Below are 24,424 nucleotides of genomic sequence, written 5' to 3'. Positions count from 1 at the left end.
AGGAGTGACTAATGAATAATTAAGTCAACTGGATGCAGAAAGGTTATCAGAAAAGGAGGAGGAAGAATTGGATGAACGACAAAAAATGCTGGACACTAAAATACTCTCAAAATTCTTCACTGCATAGGAGGCAGCTACAGAAATTCTCGATGACAATGACCCAAACTTACAACAGAGTTTAGCATACAAGTGACAAATCCATGAATCTGTTTGATGCTATCAGGAGTTGCACAACAGGAAAGAGACTTCAAACTTCAGTTCTATCATTTTTTCAACCCTCAGTTTCATCACCTCCTCCTAAACCCTCATCATCATCAGCTAATCCTCAACCCTCAACCTCAAAAGCCGAAGATAAAACCCCAATTAAGGAGGTTGAAGTCACTATGGAGCTGCTTCCAGTGACGATTCACATGATCCCATGTCAACACCACTTTCTTCACCCCTATCTATAAACTGACTAGTGGCAATAAATGTCATAAAAAAGCAATAAAATAGCACTGTTCTTATTTTTATGATTGTATAGTATTGTAACATATGTGAGAAACATATTGGATGATGTTCTTGGGACTTACCAACCAGTCAGAACTTTTTACATGGATGCTAATGGGAATTTCATTTTCAATTTATGAATTTTCACCTTACAAGCAGTTTTCATGGAAAGAAATAAGCTCATAAATTGAGGGACAGAGATACTAGTTTGGTCAGAGAAAGCACATTAAAGACAGAAGGGCAGCGGCAGGACAGGCTAGTTACCTTGAGTACAATCTCAAGGTGGCTAGCCTATCTGGCTGTGGACATAGGTTTGGCTACCTTGCTTTTTTTATTTTAGCCCACTAGTTCAAATAAAAATCTCACACAGGTATGTCTACCCAGCTGGGATTTACTCCAACTCCTGTGCAGACACACACTTAGATATCCATTATGAATGTATGATGAGCCATTTTATTTCTCCCTTTGCAATTCTGAGTGTTTCATTTGGCTCTTCGAGAAGTAGATTTACAAGTTGCACTCTTAAAAATTTTACCTATCATTAAAAATAGCACCTGTGCCAATTTTAAGTGAAAAATGATAGGGAAAGAGTATGGATTTCTATCCTCTCCCTTCCAACTTATTTACTTTACGCATCTGACAACACTGTACGGTCTGTTTCATAGTTTTCCATCATACAGTGAAGAAAATTTCCCTGTCAGAATGGACGAAATCAGTGAAATGAAGAAGAGGAATATGTAACTGTAAAATACAAATATTGGCCAGGAGAAATTAGGGTCAGGCAGGAGCGCCACAACTTCTATCAACTCTTACGAATCTAAGTAGATTTCATGCCAACAATATCCCTTTAGAAACATTCATGTGTAGACAATACATATTCCCTCTAAAGAAGCACTCTGAGATCAGAGTAATAAAAGTGGGTGTTTAAATGTTGAGAAAGGCTGACAAAAACTGAAGATTAAACAAAGTTTTCAGATGTTCAGTTGCAGTTATACAGAAATTACGCAACCCCAGATCTCACTGAAGTCAGTGGGAACAGTGAATTCTCAAAACACCTAACTATATGTATCTTGAAGTGCTAAATACAAATTTGGAAGTCTAACTTTAAAAAACAGGCTCAATACTGAACTCTTACTTGCTTTTAATTGTAATGCAAAGCATGAAATCGATCAGATTTGATATAAAATTTACAAGACTGTCCAAATGATTTAAGAGCCTCTGTGTCATTGACCATTTTTCAAAGTTTTATCCCTTGCGTCTGGGTAATTTTTCAGAAGCTAATTCTGTCCAAAATTCTCAAAGCATTACATATTTGCATTTTTAATTTAATTTTCTAGAATCTAAGTGTTAGATACATAGGTTTATGCTGGTAAGTCCATTCTTGGGCAAGATGGATTATCCTCAGATATTATATTCACATTCCAAGTTAAATATCCTTTGGTATAGTCCTGCAAATTGAGATATTCTTTCAGTGAACTCCATGCCTACAAACACTTGCACAGAGCGTGCTACAGGTCTAGGCTCTCAGTCCCCGATTTTTAGCCTGGGAACAAGTCTGTAGGTGTTGTGACACAATTTTCAGTGGACTACACAGTGACACCTGTATAATGTTTATCCTGAAGTTCTCAATATTAAATAAACCAATAAATCCATTGTGTCAATGTAAAACAGCTCTTCACAATTTCTATACCTTTCAGCAGTAACAGAGTTTTGTGAGACTGGCAGCAAACCTATACTCAAAAAGGTAAATTTACGTAATCATTTTTGGTAATTGCAAAAAGAACTGAGTTCTGCACTTATTAAAGTTTTACTATAGTCCCTGTCTTCTATTTTACGTTAATCTTTTGACTTTTTGGTCGACATTAGAGACTTCAAGATTGCATTCACCCTCTATGCAGTTTGAAAAAACTTTACAAGATCTGAATATTCACCAACTTCACTTGAAGTCTTTACTATACCAAGGTTGTCCCTCAGCCAACGAACAACAGCACCAGCTATGGCAACAGAGCCCTAGGGAAATAAAAACAGTGAGAGTTTACTAATTTCTAAACACAAAATTCAAGAGTCCAGAAAGGAGTGACAAAAATGCCTTCATATCATCTATGCAGGTACATGACCCTGCAACTGACCAGGCCCCCATCTCAGAGCAGCCTCAGGACTGCTCTAAATTGTAGTTGAACAATTCTTTGGCGTCGTGGGAAATCCAGTGGCTACAGGACTGTCAGAGCAGTCAGTATGACTCCACTTCTCTACCACATGGAGACTTTTCCCCTACTGAAGAAGGATTTTCAGGATGTTGGTGGAAATAGCCTGGTCCGCTGAGCTGTCACATTTGGACTTTGATATACACAGTTGTGGCGAATGAATGTCTCATATATGACAACATAAGTCTTCCAAATCCTGAAGATACAAAGGTGTATGAAACTTCAGGACCATGAATAGTTTCACTGGCTTCAGAGTTAAAACTCATGTGCTTAATGTCTGGTGGATCAAATGTCTCAGAATACAGACCCTTTCCACACACTTGGTAAATGCTCCTGATCTTTTAGGCTGGGTCTACACATGCCCCTTCCTTTCGAAAGGGGCATGTTAATGAGCGGGTTTGAAATATGTTAATGAGGCGCTGCAATGAATATGCAGTGCCTCATTAGCATAACGGCAGCCATGGCGATTTGAAAGCGCAGCTTTTCGAATTGCGTGCCGCCCGTGGAGAGGGGACCTTCTGAAAGGACACCCCAGTTTTCGAAAGCCCTTCTATCTGGTGATCGAAGAAGGGCTTTCAAAAACTATGGGGGTCCTTTCAGAAGCTCCCTTCTCCACGGGCGGCGCGCAATTCGAAAAGCCGCACTTTGAATCGCTGCGGCCGCCATTATGCTAATGAGGTGCTGCATAGTCATGGCAGCGCCTCATTAGCATCTTTCAAATCCGCTCATTAACATGCCCCTTTTGAAAGGAAGGGGCACGTGCAGACTCAGGGTTAGAGACTGCCCTAAAAACACAAGGCTTTAGATAACAAAGGGATACCTAGTCATGCTTGCCCTGAGTGAAGATGATTAGTTTTAAGGGTAACAGTGTATATTTAAGAATGGGAGAGACATTTAGGACTTCCTCTTACTTTTTCCCTTTAGACAATCTACACATACAAAAAACTGTCATGAGGCTAGGAATATTTTGACCTAAATATCTATTTTGCGTACAAAAACAGATTTATTCTTCCATCCGCTGGAAAAGTTTTTTCTGAATAAAAAGATTCCTAAATAAACAAACAAACAAACATCAAAAGGGATGGGAGGGGGCCCCAACACTCACATATACTTACTTCTAGTGCATAACATACAGGTTTATCTCTGCCCAGTTTGTAAGCCACAGTGGTCAGAAGGCCATGTTCAGACAAGACAGGCTAAAAATAAAATATGGATAAGCCATCAGCTGATTGAACTGGTAGAGCCACAAGTCACATTGCTAAGAGAAATTTATGCATAAAATACTAGAAGGCTCAAAGTAGATGAGAAGGTCCTTACCTATAAAAGGGAAAAAAAGGAGAAAAAAATCTTTAGTGTAACAGGAAAATAAATGTAAGAAATTAAATGAGCCAATGTTCCAGCACACTTCCTAAACTGCCAGCCAAGGGAACCTGTTGCTACTGCTCATTTGCACAAAGGTCTTCACAGCAAAGAAGAACCCGGAGGCCTGCAGAACCAGCTGAAGTAAACTCAAGCTTAGCTGCCTCTAGACCAGTGGTTCCCAAGCTGGGGTCTACGAGGGTATTGCAGGTAGCTTGAGGGAAAAAAATATAAAAATGATCATAGAAAATAAGTTAAGTAAATTGCAAGGATACCAGCAATTATTATGACTTTAGAAAAAGGGGTGATTGGGGATTCACACAAGCAAAAAGGTTAGGAACTGCTGCTTTAGATTGAAGGTGCAAGGCAAAAATGTATTTTCTAAAACACAGAAAGAAGACAATGGAGGTAGTCAAGCAGTACTGCCAAGAGAGTAGATGGATATGGGAAAAGGGAACCAACAGGCAGAGACACATGTAGGTAGAGACAGAAAAGCATATGCAAAAGAACCAGGACGAGACTATTAGAGTTGGTCTTTTCTCTTTTTAGCAAGTTACAAAACAAGGAAATGGAGCCTTCCCATGTCACGTGTTTGATTAGATAGCGCTTCCTAGTACTGTAGATTACAAGATGCCCTTTTTCCTCATGGCTATGTCTACACTTATAGAAATCTTTGAAATAGCCATGCTAATGGCGATTTCGAAGATTACGAATGAGGTGCTGAAATGCATATTCAGCACCTCATAAGCATGCCACTGGCCACAGCACTTCGAAATTACCGCATTTTGCTCCCGCGTGGCTCGTCCAGACAGAGGTCCTTTTTGAAAGGAACCCATCAACTTCAAAATACCCTTATTCCGACCTACTTAACTTAGTTTGAGCCTTCTAGTACCTTATGCATAAATTTCTCTTAGAAATTACTGAGAGGAATAAGGATATTTTGAAGTTGGCAGGGTCCTTTCGAAAAGGACCCCCATCTGGACAAGCCGTGCGGGAGCAAAAAGCGGCAATGTTGAAGAGCCATAGTCAGTGGCATGCTAATGAGGTGCTGAATATGCATTTCAGAGCCTCATTAGTAATCTTTGAAATGGCCATTAGCATGGCTATTTCAAAGATTTCTCTAAGTGTAGATGTAGCCATGAGGAAAAAGGGCATCTTGTAATCTACAGTACTAGAAAGCGCTATCTAATCAAACATGTGATGTGGGAAGGCTCCATTTCCTTGTTTCCTAACTTGCTAAAAAGAGAAAAGACCAACTCTAATAATCTCATCCTTGTTCTTTTGCATATACTTTTCTGTCTCTACCTACAGGTTTCTCTGCATTTCAGCAATCTTCGAAATCATGGCCATTTCAAAGTTTTGCGACAGTGTAGACATGGCCCATATGTGGGAACTACATTTGCAACATTTAAGTGGAATGGGAAAAACTAGTTTTAAAGTGACGCTTTGGAGAAATTTTAAATGAGAGATGCTTTGCAAGAGAGCATATGAGCACACACCAGTAAGCAAATTTTCTTTTCAGCTCCTACATATATTTGCCTGATTTTATCGTTTGTTCTATGGGATAAAATAAAAATGAACATTGCTTAATCTTGTGCATGTTATAAACTTCATGATCTTGCACCAAAAGGAAAAAAAAATTCCAAAAAATCTTAGGGGAAATGGGGAAGCAGTTAAGTGACTAAAGGGATATTCAAAAGGGAAATGTCCAAAGGGCTTATGGAACAAGAACTGCTTATTTTCAGGAGAAGTAAATTGTCTGTGGGGTGGGGGGCGGGAATGTTCCTAGCAAGCTATTTCCATTTCAGGCAACCAACCTTTTGGCCTGTATTGCAGAGCAAGAAACATCCTGTTCCATACCTGTAAGGGAAAAAAAAAAAAGACACAAATAGGTAATTTATAAAGAGAAAATGAAGAAACAAGAATAGAAGATAAACACCTTTGACATTCATTTATCACAGTTGAGTTATGAGCATGTCATGAAAAGGTAACTTAATATAGCAAAACATCACCACCACCACCACCACCATTACTCCAGACTGAATTAACTTGTAAAATAAGCTTTATATAAATTTAATTCTATCCCCAGCTTTTAAGTGAACAATTAAGTAAAAACAGCAGTCTGCAAAGCTTGGAACAGGGAGAGACTAAGTAAAAAGAGAACAGTTTCAAAAGCACCACACAATGGGAAGGACACATTTTCAAATTCTCTAAGGATACGTCTACAAGGCAGCTTTATTTCAAAATAAGCTACTCTGGAAGAGCTAGTCTAAATAGGGAGAAGGGACTTTTGAAGTCTGTGGGGTCCTTTTGGAAGGCCCCCTGTTTACACAGGCGGCATGAATTCTGAAAGCAGCACTTTTGAATCGCACACAGCTGCCATGTCAGGGCCTCATTAGCCCCTTCCGAACTGTCTCATTAACATGCCCCTTCTGAAAGGAGGGGGCTAGTGTAGACACAGCTATGGTGAAATTTCTGTGTAAGGAACATGCAGGCAATAAGTTAGCTTAAAATGTTAATGCATGAAGTATTTCAGAAGTATATTGTGAGAAACCAACTGATATGCATAAGGCACAACTATGCATCTGGGAAAATAAAATCTACTTTATTAGTCTTTGTATTTATATGAAAAAGCTCCTGCAAATCAAAAAAAATTCTTTTGTCAGTGATGTAGATGGCTTCTTCCCCCGTGAAGTAGAAGACAGTTAAATGGTAATACAGAATATAAACAGGGTGGAAAAGGGGAGGTTAATAAGTGGAGGACATGGATCAAAATGCATTTAACTATAAAACACACATATTGTGTGAAAAACCTATTTTCTATTAGAGGTTGGCTCAGGCCTAATTTTTAGGCATGACCCAGACCCAAGCTTACCTAAGGCTAGCAACCAAATCATTTTTCCAACCTAATCCCAACCATTCACCACTAAACCAGATATAGCCCCACTGTTACCTTCTGCCCCAGGGTCACCTCTGCTTCTCCTACCTATGGTGTCAGTGCTCCAGACTGCACTGCCCTGCACTGTGCACTATTGCTCTGTGTGTGTGTGTGTACACTGTAACTCCTTGGCGTACTTAACCTTGAGTATGAGTGCAGCACAGTGGCGGTGCCCAGCACCGGTTGCCCCTATGCTGATCTAATCAGCTCCAGTTGTTTTCCCACCCAACCTGGCCCTGACGCTTCTAATCATATCATGTGAAGTTTCAAGACTATTTTGCATGTACTCGTGTGCTTAATAAAGCACGCAATTGTGTGAGAAATGGACACTTACCTGAACAATAACTGGACTAAGCAAAGAATTATTCATCTGCTGAGTGTTTAATTACACCTCCACATACCCATCACACATGTTTTGAAGCTGTACTTTTCAAATGTAATTGACCACCTACTTTACCAACAGACAAGGCTGAGCGCTAAAAATGTCCTAACATTTCTGGCCCTAGGCTAAATGCTCCACCTAAAAAAGGAATCCTTCCTTTCAGCTTAGCATGTTTCTTGCCGTTCATGCTTATACTTAATCCTTCCAGCCTCCATCACTTGTTTGTTGTGCCTGGTCTACTCAAGTTATGAAGGGAGATTTTAGAAGCTTCAGCTTTTGCAAAAGACACTGCTACAGCATGGTGATTTCTCTGCACCATTTAGTTCCTTGCAGTAAACTTTTGGAGCTACTAAATTTGAATGTATTTAGTATTTTAAACTAAGCCGAAACCAACAGGAGCTACCTATCTATGACTCAGTACAACAGGCCAGATCCACCACAGTAAGGACTCAATTAGCTTTTTATTTAAAGCTCGACTCTGTGGAGTGTGTCTACATTTAGGCTGGGAGATGTGACTCCCATACTAGCTGTACTTATGCTAGCCCCAAAAATCATCAGTGGGTGCTCCACAACAAGGCAGTGGGTGGGGAAAGCTCTCCAATTATGTACTCCAGGAAGCTAGCCCAAGTGGCTGTCCACTGCCATTCTGAGGGGGATGGCTGATCTCCTCTGTCTTACCCCCTCTGCGAGTTGGGATACATACAAGCCTCTGCCCATCTCCTGAATCTTCCCCTCTCCACATCCCTCCTGTGTGAGAAGAGATCTACCAGACTAGCCCTTCTGAGGCTGTCCAAGCCCTTCTGCGTGCCTCCAAGCATATGGGAGTAGGGATGTGTGAGAGTCTTATCCATCAAGGAATCTTCCTACATTCTCTCTGCCTACCAATGTCACATAGGACGAGGGGAAGCTCTGCCTCTGAGTGGGATAAGCTTAGAACAGGCACATTTAAAGCATGTCTCAAGATGCTTGGGGGGAGGGATAGCTCAGTGGTTTGAGCATTGGCCTGCTAAGCCCAGGGTTGTGCATTCAATCCCTAAGGAGGCCATTTAGGGATTGGGGCAAATAGATATCAGGGATGGTGTTTGGTCCTGCCAAGAGGGCAGAGGACTGGACTAGATGACCTCCTGAGGTCCCTTCCAGTTCTAGGAGATGTGTAGCTCCATTATATTATATGACACTGCTGAGCCTGGGGTGAGGAGCTGATGCATATCACAGGTTCCCTTGCATTACTGAAGAGGGTGTTAACACTCCCTCACATAAGTTCATTTGTCTCCAAGGTATATTGCTGTTGGCCATATTCATCTCTCTGGGGTGTTCTCATTCAGCGAAGAACACTTCATTGAGATGAATGAGCAATTTCACATTACTGAGCCTCCTATGCTGCATCTAGGTGAACAGAGCCCACGTAGCTGGGACTGTGATTATTCTTGGCTCTGTCAGTGGTCTGTCGAGGGAATGTGGCCAAGTCAAGTCACCTCTGTGACTCAGTTTCCTCTTCTATACAAGTTGAAAAATAACTTTTCCTCTTCCAGATCTACTGATGAAAAGCCAAAGGAGCATCTCAACTGCAAACCTATGAAATACTTACAAATGCCAATGTGACCACTACTTTCTTATCAATATTTTTTTTCTAAACACAAACACATGCAAGGAAAACAAACAGCAAAAAGCTTTATTAACCTAGTGTTAAGGTTGCCCAAATATAGCTTGTGCTCCTCCAGTGTGTCTAAGTCAGCAGAAGTGAAACTTGTGGAAAAGAGGAAATAATGAATTAAGGTAAATGTCCATGTAACTTTAACTCTGTCCCCATGGGGCTGTCAATAGCCACTAGGAATTATCTGCATTCACTGTGCTGGGTGTAGCTGACTGAACTACTGAGGAATAAGTTGGAGTACCTTCAAAGAAATGTGATTGCGATAGGGGAATTATCGGGGGCTTTGGCCTCAGAAAGTGTGAAAGTGCTTGTGAAGCCCCTCTCTGTGTGAGGGGCCAAAGGAAAAATAGGAATATATATGATATCAAAGGTTCCTGGTTAACTGGCAGAGAGGACCCCATCAGCTAGATCTATGTACAATAATATTTTCCAGAAGGTGGCACGTGTGGCATCTAAGAAGGGCCAGCAGCCACCTGGTGGTCAAAATCATTACAAAATTTATGGATAACATCTAAAGGAATTATCTGTCTGTACTGAAAATTAAGTTCTTAAGGAGCTATTCCTGTAACGTAGGAGGAAAGAGACACTTTTGTTTAGTTGTATGCATATTGTCATTTTCATAAAAGAAGCCTATGTACAGTTTGAGCTGAATGCAATCTCTTGAGTAACTGTCATGAATGAATGCCTGTAAGGGGTTAAATCAACAGAGAGTGGATTCTCTATTGGCAACCAGCTAGGTGAGCCAATGAGAAGAGAGAGGGGGGATCTTCTGAACTGAAGAAGTTACATGCTGAGAAGTCTTTTTTTTTTTTGGGTGCAGCTGGAGGAAAGGGACACAGAGATGTCTAAAACTGAGCAGGCTTAAGGCAATCAGTAAATATCCAGGCCACAAGGAGATCTGGGCACACAGATATGTAAGTAGAAAGGAAACATTTAGTCAGATGTGATCAGGTTATTTTTCATTTTGGGTTTGGTGCGGGACTTTTTAGGCTGACTTATGTACCACCCTGTACACTTTAACTTTTAAACTGGATCCTATGGAATGATTCTCTGTGCTTTAACCCACTTTTTTTTTTTTTTTAAGTTTATCTGTAACACCTAGCTACCAAATATGCTTTATCAAATAAATCTTTTGTTTTGTTAGTAAATCACCTTTTATTTTGAGGCAACAATTTGATTCCTGTGCCCTAGGGAAGGGTTGGGGTAAATGCATGCCTAAGACTGAAAGACTGCTGCTTAATTTTTATCTCTTTGTTTTCAAGCTGTCTCCTAAGGGAGCATTAAGAGCTTGGAATTACCTCACAGAGACACACCCCAAGTATGTCTTCCTGGTTTTTAAAGAGGGGTTCTCTCATTTGGGTGGTGGCAGCTACCTCCCAGGGTCAAGGAATCTGTGATTGTGGGAAGCTTTAAAGCAGAAACCTATAAAGGCAAAGTATTTTTAAAGTTGCTTGGGGGCCTCCACCTTCTGCACTCAAGAGTGTCAGAATGGGGATCACCCTTCAGAGCAATTGACAAAGGGACACAAAGGAAGAGACAGCAAGAAGAACGAACAATGTTTCCAGGTAAGGAGAAGAGGTTTTTGAGGTTGAGTACTGGAGGTACAGGGAAATACTATGCCTGTTTTGCAATGAAGATGCGAGTTAACAATGTGGCCTGTCTACTGAAGAACAATTTCAGCTAAGTTTGGCTGTAATACACAGGGCAGAGTTGGCTGAGTTTTTCCCTATAAGTCATGACAGTAACTAGTTAAGTCAGTCTTGGCTCTAGAATATGTGCATGTGTTGGGGGGGGGGGCCGTTACATGGTTATCTTTTATTTCCAACATTTCTAGTTGGTACTACTTGAATCTTTAATGCCATTAAATAAACTGTTACCTCTTTACCTTATGGAGTTATCCAAATGCCAAGTGTTAAGCGGAGAAGTGATCCGCACAGTATCTGGTAAGCTGGGGTGTACTGCTTCTTTGGAAGCTGTGAATACCGAGACTGGCCAACGGACCATCCAGGACACTGGTGGGCAACCTGTGTTCCACGGCACACAGGCAGGGTTTCCAGATTCCTCTAGGTTTTGGTCCACATCATCTTTTTCCTGTCAGTATTACTACAGTGACACACATAAACCAATGCCATATGATATGACGTGCTAACTGCACAGCTTGAGTGTGAGAACCATGCATGCCTTCTGCATCTAGTCAAAGCACTGCTGCGGTTCAATTGGCAAATTCCACAAATTCTGGGTCTGAAAGTGCAGTTAGCAAAACCATATCATCTTAGGAGACCATCTTGATTACGACAATTTTGTGGCCCACTGAGATGGAGGGCTACTCATGCAGCCCACTCACCAGCCTAGGTTGCCCATCGCTGATCGAGGGAGATGCTCTGAGAATGGTGCACCTCCCGTTAGCCTACAGAAGGAGAGTGGAGTCTGTGTAGGCTGATGGGGAGTGTTTGTTTCACATGGCTGGTGGAGACAGGGAGTTGATCTACAGCAGGCACTCACAAGGATTCTTACTGATCAAGGCAGGTGGGTAGGTAAGTGCTTCATAACTTGGGGAAGAATCACAACATGTAATCTTGGGAGATTTAGTATGCCTCATTTCACTATTCACTTCATTGTGTAGGCCCTGTCACTAGCTGAGAATCTCATGATGAGTAAGTGAAAGTAGAGAATGTGATGGTATTAGGTCTGTAAGGATGATGAGGCTGAAGGCGCTCAGTAGGTGGGGGAGTTTCTCTGTGGATTAGGCTAAATGTGGGAGTGTCAGGCAAGAGTAGGTAGCTCCTGGTTAGTAAATGTCAAAAGCAGAATGGAAAAACAAGGGCTTGCCAGCATGTTGTTTAAAGAGGGTAGAGCAAAGGTTGGACGGGCACATACTTTAATTCCAGATGCGGTGTTTTACACAAGTATGAGTTTTGCTGATACAGACATTCTGGAAAGGCACAAGCTATTATTGCCAGGCAACCTTATCCAAGTGTTTTTTTTTTTGGTCCATTTATCATTTTAAAAAGGAAAAAGAAGAAAGGATGTGGAATTGCCAACACTTATGTTCACAAATGGTTAGTGTTCAGATACCCAGCTTCCTTCCCGCTGCCACATTCAGGCCTGAACAAATATGATCAAGTATTTGTTTTCAATACTGTTACGCTAACTTACGTATTTTTGGCTTGTCCATCCTTGAAACACATTTGTCCAACCAGAGCAGCAGATTGGTCACCCAAACACTGAAAAGACAGACATGTTCTTACCAAAGAAGTGCATATGAATGATGGTGTAACAATAATCTTAAACCAATTTCTTATAGGCCTGTTATCCCAATTTTTGTCAAGTGTGTATGATGTAAATGAGAAGAAAGTGAACACAAGTGAAGTCTTCATGTATATTCATTGCTTCTCCTCTCTACTGAAACTGCTAACAAAAAGGTGCCAAATAGTACCACTAGCTATGGTAGCAATTAATGTAGTGTGAAAAAGTGCAATATCTGCATGCATTTGACATTACTGGCCAAATTCTGAGCTTATGTCAACATCTGTGCATGCAGATCTGGTAGTTATATGACTAGCTTTCATTTTCTGATAACCTGTCCATTTAAAATGTTTACTTAGTATAAACGGTCCTAGTTTTCCAGTGAACTATTTGAGAGAATTAAATTGCTAACATACTGTACTTGTTTACACTAACAGGCCTTAATTCAGTAAGTCACAATAGTCTTATTTAGTGCAAATTAGGCAGCATATTGTATTTGTTCAAAATCAATGAATTTTGCTGCAAATACAAAGTCAAATTTCTAAAACGAACAATTTACGTTTAAGTTGTCTCCAGCAAGGTCCCTCTTGCAGAGCCAAGTCCTCATGTCAGAATTCAAATTAGAGAACTCACCCCAGAAATTGGCACACCTGTCAAGGCTCCGGATTTCTGCCAAAAAGTACAAAAAAAGGAACTTTAGCTTATTTCACACTGCTTGCTTATCTATTATTGCAACATCTCAAGCAACAAAGCGTAGACGCTCTCCACTTTTTAAAGGAGATATGCATGCTTCAGGAGTGGACAGAAAGAGTTGGAATAAAGAACCCTCGTATCAGAATTGGTAGCAGTTTAAAAGCAATGCCCGTTACTGCCATTTCAAAAGACTGCCTTGAAAAATAAAAAGTTAGCATTTAAATGAAAAACTGCACTTTAACCATGGAGTTTAAACAATATTAAAAACTTGCTTCTTGGCACAAGCTAAATATTATGCTGAAGAAGCTAGCTTGCCACAATGCTTTTTCTTTCACTCAGAAGTGCTCCATAAACAGCATAAGCCCTTAGTTCCCGTTTGTGTTTTTACACTCCTTCATTTTACCATCAATACCCTTTGACTAAATAACTGTTACAAAAATTGGCACTTATAGATCAACATAGTCAGCTTCAACTAATTTTGAGAAAGATTTTTCTCCAACTCACAGTTACCCATCAAGTGCTATCAAGAGCTACAAAGCATGGTGTAGCTCCCATTAACGTCACCTCAGATACAACTTATTCCTCCACCAGTCAGCCAGCTACATCTATCGTAGTGAACGCAGGTGATTCACAATGGTTCTATTCACCAGAAAATAGACTTTTCAGGTCCTCTCTACCCTTACAGAAGCTACTGTGCCTCTGTCGGAGAGATGTTTTCTACATGAACAGAAGGCATTTTGCCATCAGTATAGATGATCCACCTCCCAAGCAACATTCCCCAGGATGAGTGGAGGGTTGTGTGGCTTCCTCCCCTCTGTGGAACATAGGAAAGTAACACTGAGGTGGAGTGAAGCCTTCAAATTCAGGGATACAAGAGGTCATAGAGCTTACAGGAAGAATTGGGATCACAACAGCAGCATAATTTGAATTCTTACGTACATAGGATCTCTGCTTAATTCATAAAATCAAGTCTAAAACCAAAACAACACATAGCAAGATTCATGTGTTTACTCCACAGCCTAAGACAGAGAAATCCAGAATCTAGAGTTAGTGATGGCTTTTTATTTAAGCTACATATAGAAAACTTATTAAAATGAGAAACACACCATGATTAGAGGTATGCTAGCATGTGGCCTGTAACAATAGGGTCCATGGAGATACTACAAGAATAAGATAGGCACTTTCCTATTATAAGTGATTATGATTAGTTTAAGAAGCAAACAATGACAGAGGTCTTACTTTAAGATCACACAGTGTTTTCAGTGTAAGCAGCACTTGGAAAAAACAACCATGTGCTCAAAAGGTTCTTCAGCTGTATTCCTGTAAATGACCACAGGTATCAGTATGTGTTCTTCTGAAGATACGCCTTTTTCTTTCCTTTTTTTTTTTTAAATTAATTAGTGTTTCTTTCTGTAGCTGTGACTATACATTTTCACTGAAGCCATGCATGAGACATGGCAGTGCATTTCCAGTTAGGAAGTCTCAGTAGCTTCCAAAACTCCCATATTAACTGACCAGACTTTTTGTTTGTTTAAAAAAACATAAGAGTACACTAAAATTACAGATCGTCTTTCTATTACACTGAAATACCACATGTTGTTCTCGTCACACCTGATTCCATTTAAAGATATGAAATTGTCATGCCTTCAAAATTTATGCAAACGTACTAGTAAAGCTGGTCACTTAATTGTAACATCTCAATCTGGAGACACTAGCTAGATTTGTAAGTTTTACCAATGTCATTCTTCATGCCTCTAAGTAGGTGGAAATGCACTGTATCTGAACAGAATGGAAGAGATGACTTGCAGACAGCCTAATGAAGATGTGTACTCACCAGGCTAGTGCACATTTTCTACAGTCAGCAAGAAGAAAAATAGGTAGAAAGGAGAAAAAGACAAAAAAGGGTTCATAATCAGCTATCCTGTCTCATTTTCCAGGAACAGGTTCATCTCTTCTTCCAATTGCTCCATTGGTTCAAATAACAATAAAATTCACTTTGCTCTAACCCCTTCAAATTAATAGAAGCCAACTAAGAGTACTAGTACCATTTATATTTATAGCCTTGTTTAAATAAAATCTGAGATTTTTTTTTAAATTAACAGCATCCAGAATCATCTTCTGGAGGACACCCTTCCCTTCACCAAAATGAGCTCTCAGTTGATAAACAGGATCACGTTTTGAAACCTTTATCCAGACACGAAGGTATCCGATGTTATTGAGTTCTACAATTTAGCACTCCTTCTGACTGTATGCCCACATTCAGCAATCACTCCTGGGAAAGTCTTTGCATCTGCTTTAAAAATACCAGTTGATGACAAACACATCAGCACTGCACCTCTGGCTACGTCTATACTACGAGAGAAGTTTGAATTTAAGGCAGTTAGCTTGATATTACAATGTCACTGTTTCACTGTAAATACCATTAGCTTGATTTAGGAAATACTAATCTCAGTATCATAACATTGCTGAAAGCAGCTGGGTGTAGCGTCAAGTTCTAATTTAAATGAAGGTGTCCTGTGCATATCCCACAACACTCCAGAGTGCTCCATCTCCACTGTTCACCAGGGAAGCAGGAATTAGGTAACACGAAGCCTGCGCATCTCAATTCGGCACCAGGAAGCCCATGGTTATGGGGCCATGCTTGTATGAAAAACTGAAAAACTTCTTCTTTCTTTGCTATCAGTGCTGTGAGTGCATCTACCCGTTCAAAACAGCCCCAACATGGAGCTCATGGCTCTGTCTCTACCTCTGCTAGCTGAGCACGTGGGTCTTTTTCTGTGCTGGCACCAGCCCTGCCCCGCTGCACCATGTGGCAACTAGGCTGTTTAGGGGGTTGTGCTTGTATGAGAGGCTGAGAAACTTCTTTTCTGCAGTTTACACTTGTGCAGCCCACCCCCACCCGCGCCATGCAGTTGGGGTCTTTCCTGCTCTCAACCACATCATGTAGCTAGACCCTGACCCAATAAAAGGACATGCCTGCTATTCAGTGCAGTCCATGCTGCCAGGCATGTCTCGGCTTGTGTACAGTGAGGGCACCAGGGCAGGAAAGATTTTTGGGTGCTCGCTGCCCCCCAGGGAAAGTCTCCCCTGGCAGTTAAGATTTTCGGAGGCTTGCTGATGCCCAGGGGAAGTCTTTCCCAGCAGCTAAGATTTTCAGGGGCTTGGTGCCACAGGTGCGGGGGAAGTCTCTCCCAGAGACTAAGGCTTGCAGGGGCTTGCAGATGCCAGGGGGACCACTTCAACTGGCCCTCGAGCCATGGACCTTCCCGTCCCCAAATATTTTTGCGTGCTTGCTGCCACCCGGGGGAAGTCTCCCCCTGGCGGCTAAGATTTTCAAGGGTTTGCAGCCACCAGGGGATCATGTCAACTGATCCTCGAGCCATGGACTCCATTACCCCTCCACCCAAAAACATTTTCAGGGACCATGTCAACTGGCCCATCATCCTCCCATCCACCCGATCCCCACCCATGGGATGAAGGGGTCTGGCACCCTAACAGTCAATCAGGGCTGCCTCCGCCGACCTGAGCACCACTGCTTTTTGAAATTTGGTGAGCCCCATTTCCCCCATTGGACAACTCTATGCTGTGAAGTGGGAAGCCCAAAATCTTTTCCCTAATCTTTACTATCCTCTTTCTTCAAGCTTTGGCCCCCTTAACACAGGGAAGAATGGGTGGTGGGCCAGTTGAGAAGACAGACACCTTACTGCACCATTAAGTAAGCCCACTGCAGACATCTGCTGCTTTTTGTAAAATATGTGATAGTTCCATTATAAAAGCAAGAGATTTCAGCCCCATCACGTTTTGGATAACTGCAGTGTAGTGGGAAGCCCAAAAGCTTTTTTCCAAATCTGTTCTATCCTCTTTCTTCAAGCTTTGACCCCCTTAACACATGGACGAGTGGGCGAAGGGTGTGGTATGGCTAACCTCATTTCTGGGCTCTGTTGAGTCCACTAGCCCCATGGCCAGGATGCTGTTGCCCCTCTTGAGATAGGTAGAGGGGGAATGGTGGTCTGGGGAGAACCTGGGCCCCACTCACTCATTCCAGGTTCTGGTACAGGGACCCTGTGCAGCTGCTACTGGTGGGGAAGGGCTCCCCTTGCCATGGACACCACAGCTTTTCTCCCTGGGCCACTTACACAGCGATTTCCTCCCCCACCACCTCCAGGTAGCGGCAACAGCAGCAGCAGCACATTCCCCCTCCTGGATCAGCTCCCTCTGTGTGATCAGTCCGTTCTGGCCTCACGCTGAATCTCAGGGCCACCAGGGTAGGAGCATTAACCCCTTGCTGCTGAGTACTCCTCTCCTCCGCTGTTTCTGGAAAACTCGCCTTGCCTCTCTGCACTTGCCTCCTATATCGCCCTCCCCTCTCACTGGGCAAAGGGTTTTTTTAAAGGCAGTCTTAAGTGGGACCAGCTGGCCCCAACTGACCCCAGGCAACTTCCTCCCCAACTGACCCCAGGCAACTTCCTCCCCAACTGACCCCAGGCAACTTCCTCCCCAGCTGCTCCAACTCTACTTGTTTGCCAGCCCTGCTCTTCCCTCTTGTACTCGCCCCCATCCCCCTGGCCTAGCCCTGTCACAAGGACCAATTGAGAACACACAGGCTGCTGGGTGATCCAAGGGCACAGAAGCTGTGCAATGGATTGGAAAGCCAAAAAACCCTGCCTCACAAAATCTCTCTTTTTTCAAAACCTTTACTAGCCTACTCTTTCTTCAAGCTTTGCATTGTTCCTGTATTATTTTCAGGGACCATATGTAATCAAGGGATGGAGAACGCTGGCTGGAGGGCCAGCTGAGAAGACTCAGACACCTGCTATTTTTTTGTAAAATCTTTGATAATTCAATTACAGCTATACAGTTATAAAAAGCAATTCTGTTACAGAAGAAAAGGATTTCAGTTAATTTGGAGATCTTTGTTGATGCCCTACTTTTCCTTCCTTACTTCCTCCTGGAAAAATGGCCATTTGCTTTCCCCGGGAGGGGAATAAGGGCAATGCAATGTGGGAAGATGACATCATATACCCACAAGCACTTTTGGGGCTTTTTTTTCCCCATGCTGCACCAGCAAAAATACCCAGAATGCTACAGGGATGAGGGAACTGTGGGATAGATTCCCACAACGCACTGCTGTAACAGTCGATGTTTACCAATCTAGTGGGGTGACAGCAATAACTCGACTTTGTGGGGAGCCTGTGGGGACATGAGGACACTCAAATTAGAATTTGTAAAAGCCCAGCATTTCAAAATCGATTTAATAAATTCAAATTTATTTCATAGTGTAGATGTCGCCTCTGATGTGTTTTTGTAATAGAAACTTTACTGACATTTACTCCTCAAAAGGAGGCAATCCAAGATGGTAGCTGCATTTTTTCCAGTTCCCACAGAACCCACTCAAATCCTTTATCCAAACTCACAGGGGTGCAACTCTGAATAGGAGTTGCCCAGCATTCCTGCCAACAGTAAGGCTCATATGGAAGCTGCCCTTGGGAGTTCTGGCTGTTCTAGGAGCACTGGAAGGGCACTGTTTGAATCTGGCTTATTACTTTTAATATGCTGCTTATAGATTAGTTCACCCGCTACTTACCAAAATTCAGTAAGTAGTTCACAATAAGAATCTGATATTTGCAAATCTCAGAAGAAAACCTTTCAGCTCAGTTTTACTATCTTGACACTCATCAAGATACTGCCCTTATCTACAATTATCTGAATCTGACATACTACTAAAATGACTAGCAGATGCTGATGTCCGATTCATTCTGTTTGATAAAGCAACCCATTTGTTCTTTTAAAAAAAAAAAAAAAAAACTTGTGAGCCATTATCCTGCTTTTAATCTGTGTGAAGTCCTTCAATCCACTCCACCCCTCAACAGCTGCAAGAATAAGTTTAAAAAGAAAATCATACCATCAAGCCATAAATCTCAGAAGAACTCCGCACTTTTGGAAGTATTTCCATAGGAACATCAAAAAAACTGAAAATAAAGATAAATATTTTGCATTTAGTTATGCTGGATTAACACATGTTCTACTTTGAGACAAACTTAAATATTATGTAAAGGGAACTTTGAGGACTATATCTTAGAGATCATGCCCTAACGTCCTTCTTAGCAGCATGTGAGTGGCCATTTGAATGTTTCAGTTATGAAGCAGTATATGCTTTTCTGGGCATTTTATAGACGTGCACAACTCCATTTTTACATTTGGAAAAAAAAATCACTCCTACTTTGAAATTAAAGAAGAGTGACTGCTGGAGTACCAAAGAATTTTTTTAAGTTTAAATTTAAAGCAACAAGACTACATTTCTGTACACTACGTCTACGCTAGCCCAAATCTTCAAAATGGCCATGCAAATGATCATTTCGAAGATTACTAATCAGGCGCTGAAATGTATATTCAGTGCCTCATTAGCATGCCAGCAGCTGCGACTCTTCGAAATTGCTGCTTTACGCTGCCGCACAGCTCATCCAGACAGGGGTCCTTTTTGAAAAGGGGATTCCTATGGAATAAGGGGATTTTGAAGTTGGGGGCATCCTTTCAAAAAGGACCCCTGTCTGGACAAGCCACTCGGCAGTGAAAAGTGGCAATTTCAAAGAGCTGCTGCATGCTAATGAAGTGCTGAATATGCATTTCAGCGCCTCATTAGTTATCTTCGAAATTATCATTTGCATGGCCATTTCGAAGATTTGGGCTAGTGTAGACACGGCCTACTTGTTTAATATGCTGAAGAACTAGTCAGATAATTCAGAAATTATTCTATTAACATTTAATCACTTTGGTGCACAAGATTTTCTCATATAGAAAGACATTACAATCTGGACTCTTCTTTAATACAAGCCATAGTTATATAGATGTTTACAAAGAATGAACCTTAACTGTTGTACTCAGAATAAACATAACTGATCAATTCTTGTCTGGTCACATTTGTGACTAAGAAGAAGGATGGAAGATTCTTATTTTGAAAAGCACAGTGAGGTCGTCTTTACATGTCATTAGCTAATGACTAATATAGCTATTTCAGTAGTTTAAAATGAAAAATTAGACTTACTGGCAGAGTTCAGTATCCCACTCCAAGGAATGAATGTTGAACAACATTGTTCTACTGGCATTGGTTACATCTGTACAATGAACACCTCCGTTCTTCCCACCTGTCAAACTCTAAAAAAGCAATCAACAATATCAATATAAAGAAATAATAGTCAACAATTCAAACAAAATAATCAAGTACTAGTAAACCACTACCAGGTGAAGGTTTGAAAAGCCACAGAGTTTAACAGTCAGTTTAACCATTAAGAAATGAAATAAATATTTTGAGAACTAGAAATAGTATTTTTGCACTTTTAAGACAAGACAAGACGGAATTTTGATATCTTTGCAATAAGTGAACAAAGAATTAGACAATTACATCCAGTATGGACACAATACATAGCACGTTTGCGCAAAACAGGGATTACTTAGGGTACCATTCTAAATTTTAATTTCTCCTCCATCTATATGTCCTAAGATAGCTGATTTTTTTTTTAAATGATGGACAAAAGTGTTTTTCAGAAATGAACCCTCACATACATACCCATATAAGCCATGAGTCAATGGTACCAAACATAGCTCGCCCATCACGAACTGCCTCCCTGATCTCTTCCACGTTATCTAGGAGCCACCGAAGTTTCACTGCACTGAAATATGTGCTAAGTGGAAGACCAGTTTTAGTCTGTAAGAGTGAGAGTAATACAGAACATCCCATGAGTCACTCTCCTCCAGTGACTACTGTACTTTTCTATGCAGTTAGGGGAAAGGAAATTGAAGATTCTTTATGTAAAACTCTTTTTTTTTTTTTTTTTTCTTTCTTTCTTCAGAAAGCAGCAAGCATTCTGAAAACCATAAACTCTCTCAAACCAAACCAAAGAGTAAACATGGCAAGGAATAAAGATCACAACCACTGATCGCTTTACAGTTCAAAAGCCTTCCACGTGGCAATGAGATACAGGCATATACAGATGTCATTTGTTGTTTATGATAGCTGCCTTTGATCAGACAGCAAACGCTGATGTTGCAAAGAGCAATTTGACACTGAAAGGATGAACTTTCAGCTACATTTGAAGCATTACTGCCAGACAAGTTCATATACTCATTCACTGACCCGCTCCTACCAGGTAGGTGTGCCTATTGAACAAAGCAGCAGAACATGACTTGGCAAGCAGACAGCAACAAGGCTTAAGGCTGAATGTAAAAGAAAGATGGACTCTCATAAAACAGCCTCTCAACTTTCAAATTAGTCTTACTAATTTAATCGACATCAATTAAGTTATTCTAATAATTAATATTTAAAGAGAAGGTTAACTTCTATTCCAGCAGAAGCACTAACTCTTGAGTTTAGTAGATTTAAGACAGGTGTCTGGTACACAATACCCAGGACTCAAATAAAGAATCATTAACACACACAAAGACTATTTGGAAATCTTAATTTAATGCAATATTAACTGTATACTCCAGAAAAACCACTTACCTTAAAAAAGCACTTATTCTGCCCTGGAATTATTTTAAGAAGCCTCTCAACTGTTGGCTGTGTTCTCAGGTCAAGCCACACTACAAATCAAAATAGAGCACACACCAAACATTTATAACAATGCAACCATTATTTGCTATTTGTAATAGTCAAGGAACAGCAGAACTATATAGCTTCTTATAAAAAACTGCTGACTTCCTTAGTGTAAGTAAGCCAACACTAAATTTTTAATAGGGAAATAATTGTCAAGAAAAATATTTATATGCATATTTCTGCACCACTGTAACAATAAAGAAGGGACATTCTACTGTAAGACTAACTTGTCCATAATGTCATAACTTGACTTTCTACAAAGAGAAAATACGAAGATTCGATTTTGCTTCTCCATCTATTTGTAAATTATACAGAGGTAAAACAAGAGAGATACAATACTTAGCAGTTTACCAGAAGACCAATGCCATTCAATTAGAAAGCTTAAAGCACATAACAGGTTGATAATCTGCTACTTCTGTGTGAACACTCAAGTTCAGCAGTAAACGGTATTGAACAATTACTGATGCTCAGTTTTACCAGAGACAAAGTCATAAGTGTCACACACTTGAACGTTAAACATGAAAAGCTACTTGGAAGGAAGAACTTAAATCACCTCTCACAAAGCAATGCCAGCTGCAGGAGTCTGAAAGCTCTTAGGATCTTTCAGTTCTGCAGCAGACTTCAGACTATGAATAAAACACAAGTGTTCAACTTTTTGCTTTGTTGGAACTCTATTGAAAGATTTATTAAGCTAAGTTGTAAAGTGATAGCTCGTCTGAAAGAATATTTAATTAGGATATTTTTCTGTGTTATTGTAGCATCAGTGGTTGCAAGCACACAGATTTTGAAAATATCCATTATTATTAATAGGTTCTAACAAGATTTAATCAAGATTTCTCAAAATCTGTCAGCACATCTGTAGTGAGACTATCCTGGAAGGAAGTGTAAATATCTTCTTAAAACTTATATACACCAGTTAGGCACTGCAATCCATACCAATAGCATTGTAAAGGGGTTCTCCAGTTGTCTTGTCCCAAACCACAGTTGTCTCTCTCTGATTGCTGACTCCAATAGCTGGAACACAAAGAAGGGGGAAAAACTCAAGTATACTTTAGAGATTTCTGGAGGGCTGGCAGTGAAGAAAAAGTGAAAGGAAAATAAAAATGTTCTGTCTTGTGCTTTTTACATTCTTGGTACATCACTTCTCTGTCAATTAAAAACCAACTCTACACTACATCACTTATTCTTCTATTTAGACTTCACAACCCATCATGAATAGAAGAAACTAAAGTTTTGTAATAGCTGACACAGTAAAACATGATTAGTGTTTTGTCACTAGTAGTGTTAGTAGCTACCTAACCTCTCAGCAATTCCCGGAAAGAGAATTCATTTGGTCTATTTGGCCAAACAATGCACTGCTAGTAAGTGTCAGCAACACCTTATTTTCCCAAAATGCAGAGCTTAATACAAAAAAAAAAAAAAAAAAAATTCTGCTTCCTTTCTAATCATTGATTTTATTACTGGCCTATGTGACCTTTTCCAATCTCCAAAGCATGATCTGAAAAGTAGTTAGTTAAATGCAAGAAACTGCAGTAATACCTTTTATGTTGGTGATGTCTATGTTTAGCTGGTTTAATTTCTCACATGTTTTCTCCACACATTCATAAACGGACTGCAAGATTTCCTTTGGATTCTGTTCCACCCACCTTTAATAAATATTAGACAACAATCAAAACAGAAGCAAAACATGAAGTAGCTGCTACATTTATGGAGAGCTGCACAAGAATTTTAAGAGCATGCCACAGGGTCACATGCTCAGACTACTAAAAGAGGATCCAAAAAATTAACTCAACTAGTTCTTTTCCCTCAAGTCAACTTGTTTTGTGCCCCATAAGAATGACCAACACTATGCTGCACCATAAAGAAAGTGTTTGTTTAGTCAAACATGCTGACAGTTTGAATTGTCAGTAACGATGTTAAAATGGTTAACTTATTAACATTCTTAAATTAGGTCCTGCCATGTGGCCTCACCCATGACTGGAGGCTGCTCTGACCCAGTGTGCTTGGCTGCCACGCATGCGAGATAGGTGACCCCACAGCTTAGGGAGTCAAGACCCCCAGCCATGCCCCTTCTGCATGAGCCCCATTCCCCACTATGGCTGCAGCCCCAACCTCTCCCCTTCCACACACAATGGGGCCACCGGCCCCCAGCCCACAGAGCTCCAAGGAGTTGGCAAGTAACATGGCTTCAGCTGGCCCCAGCACTCTAGGGAGCCTGGAAGCAACCCCCAGCCTGCTTTCACCAGCCTCTGCCACCCACAAGAGAAGCTGGGGGATGGAGTCTGGGTTCCTTCAGCAGAGCATGGGCAACACCAGGTGAGGCAGTTTGGAATGGCATCGCCTTTTGCCCACCTACAATACCTGCCACCCCTGTCCCCACTGGAGACAACCTGGCAAGGGCTAGGTTACCGGAAACCATACCGATAAGCCTAACGCTCACCAGCTGACATCCCCAATAGTCTCAGAGGGTGGCTATGTTAGTCTGTAGCTTCACAAACAACAAGCAGCCCTGTAGCACTTTACAAATTAGCAAGGTTTCACTCAACACAGCTCATGACCTAATACCTTAGCTCAGTCTCTGAAGTGCTATAGGACTGCTTGTTACTTGTAAGTCAGTCAGCATTTGTAAAGAAAAAAAATCAATGTGGATATTTCAAAATCAGAAGAGCCTTTTTGCTATCTTCTATGGATACACATATGTTGCCTCAGCATGGAGGTGGAAGGAGTCTGGGGGCAACACAAGGTGAACAATACAGTAAATATAGAGCCAGCAAGTAAATTTTGCAGACTTCATAGATGAAGTTGGCAAATATGAATGCCATTAAGTCAGCCAAGAAAATGAGCAGTTTTACCATTTTAAACAAGACTG

General features: G+C 41.0%; 1 protein-coding gene across 4 annotated transcripts in view; it reads right to left on the bottom strand.

Moving 5' to 3' along the window:
* Positions 1 to 24,424, bottom strand: part of GK (glycerol kinase) — a 53,441-nt gene that overhangs the window by 20,304 nt on the left and 8,713 nt on the right. For 2 of the 4 annotated variants that reach the window (XM_074983386.1, XM_074983388.1), the window contains exons 3-14: positions 23,095 to 23,201; positions 22,492 to 22,569; positions 21,463 to 21,542; positions 20,530 to 20,667; positions 20,008 to 20,117; positions 18,868 to 18,934; positions 14,800 to 14,817; positions 12,906 to 12,941; positions 12,183 to 12,250; positions 5,870 to 5,912; positions 3,809 to 3,889; positions 2,421 to 2,499 (exon numbers count right to left, since the gene is read on the bottom strand). In XM_074983386.1, the coding sequence (XP_074839487.1) occupies positions 2,421 to 2,499; positions 3,809 to 3,889; positions 5,870 to 5,912; positions 12,183 to 12,250; positions 12,906 to 12,941; positions 14,800 to 14,817; positions 18,868 to 18,934; positions 20,008 to 20,117; positions 20,530 to 20,667; positions 21,463 to 21,542; positions 22,492 to 22,569; positions 23,095 to 23,201 (905 nt within the window). The remainder of the gene's footprint in view (positions 1 to 2,420; positions 2,500 to 3,808; positions 3,890 to 5,869; positions 5,913 to 12,182; positions 12,251 to 12,905; positions 12,942 to 14,799; positions 14,818 to 18,867; positions 18,935 to 20,007; positions 20,118 to 20,529; positions 20,668 to 21,462; positions 21,543 to 22,491; positions 22,570 to 23,094; positions 23,202 to 24,424) is intronic. The other 2 variants (XM_074983387.1, XM_074983390.1) reach the window with 2 other exon arrangements.

The sequence above is a fragment of the Carettochelys insculpta genome, chromosome 1, assembly GCF_033958435.1.
Source record: "Carettochelys insculpta isolate YL-2023 chromosome 1, ASM3395843v1, whole genome shotgun sequence".
NCBI classification, from domain to species: domain Eukaryota; kingdom Metazoa; phylum Chordata; order Testudines; family Carettochelyidae; genus Carettochelys; species Carettochelys insculpta.
Note: the sequence above shows the minus strand (reverse complement) of the source record. Positions and strands in the feature narration are given on the sequence as shown.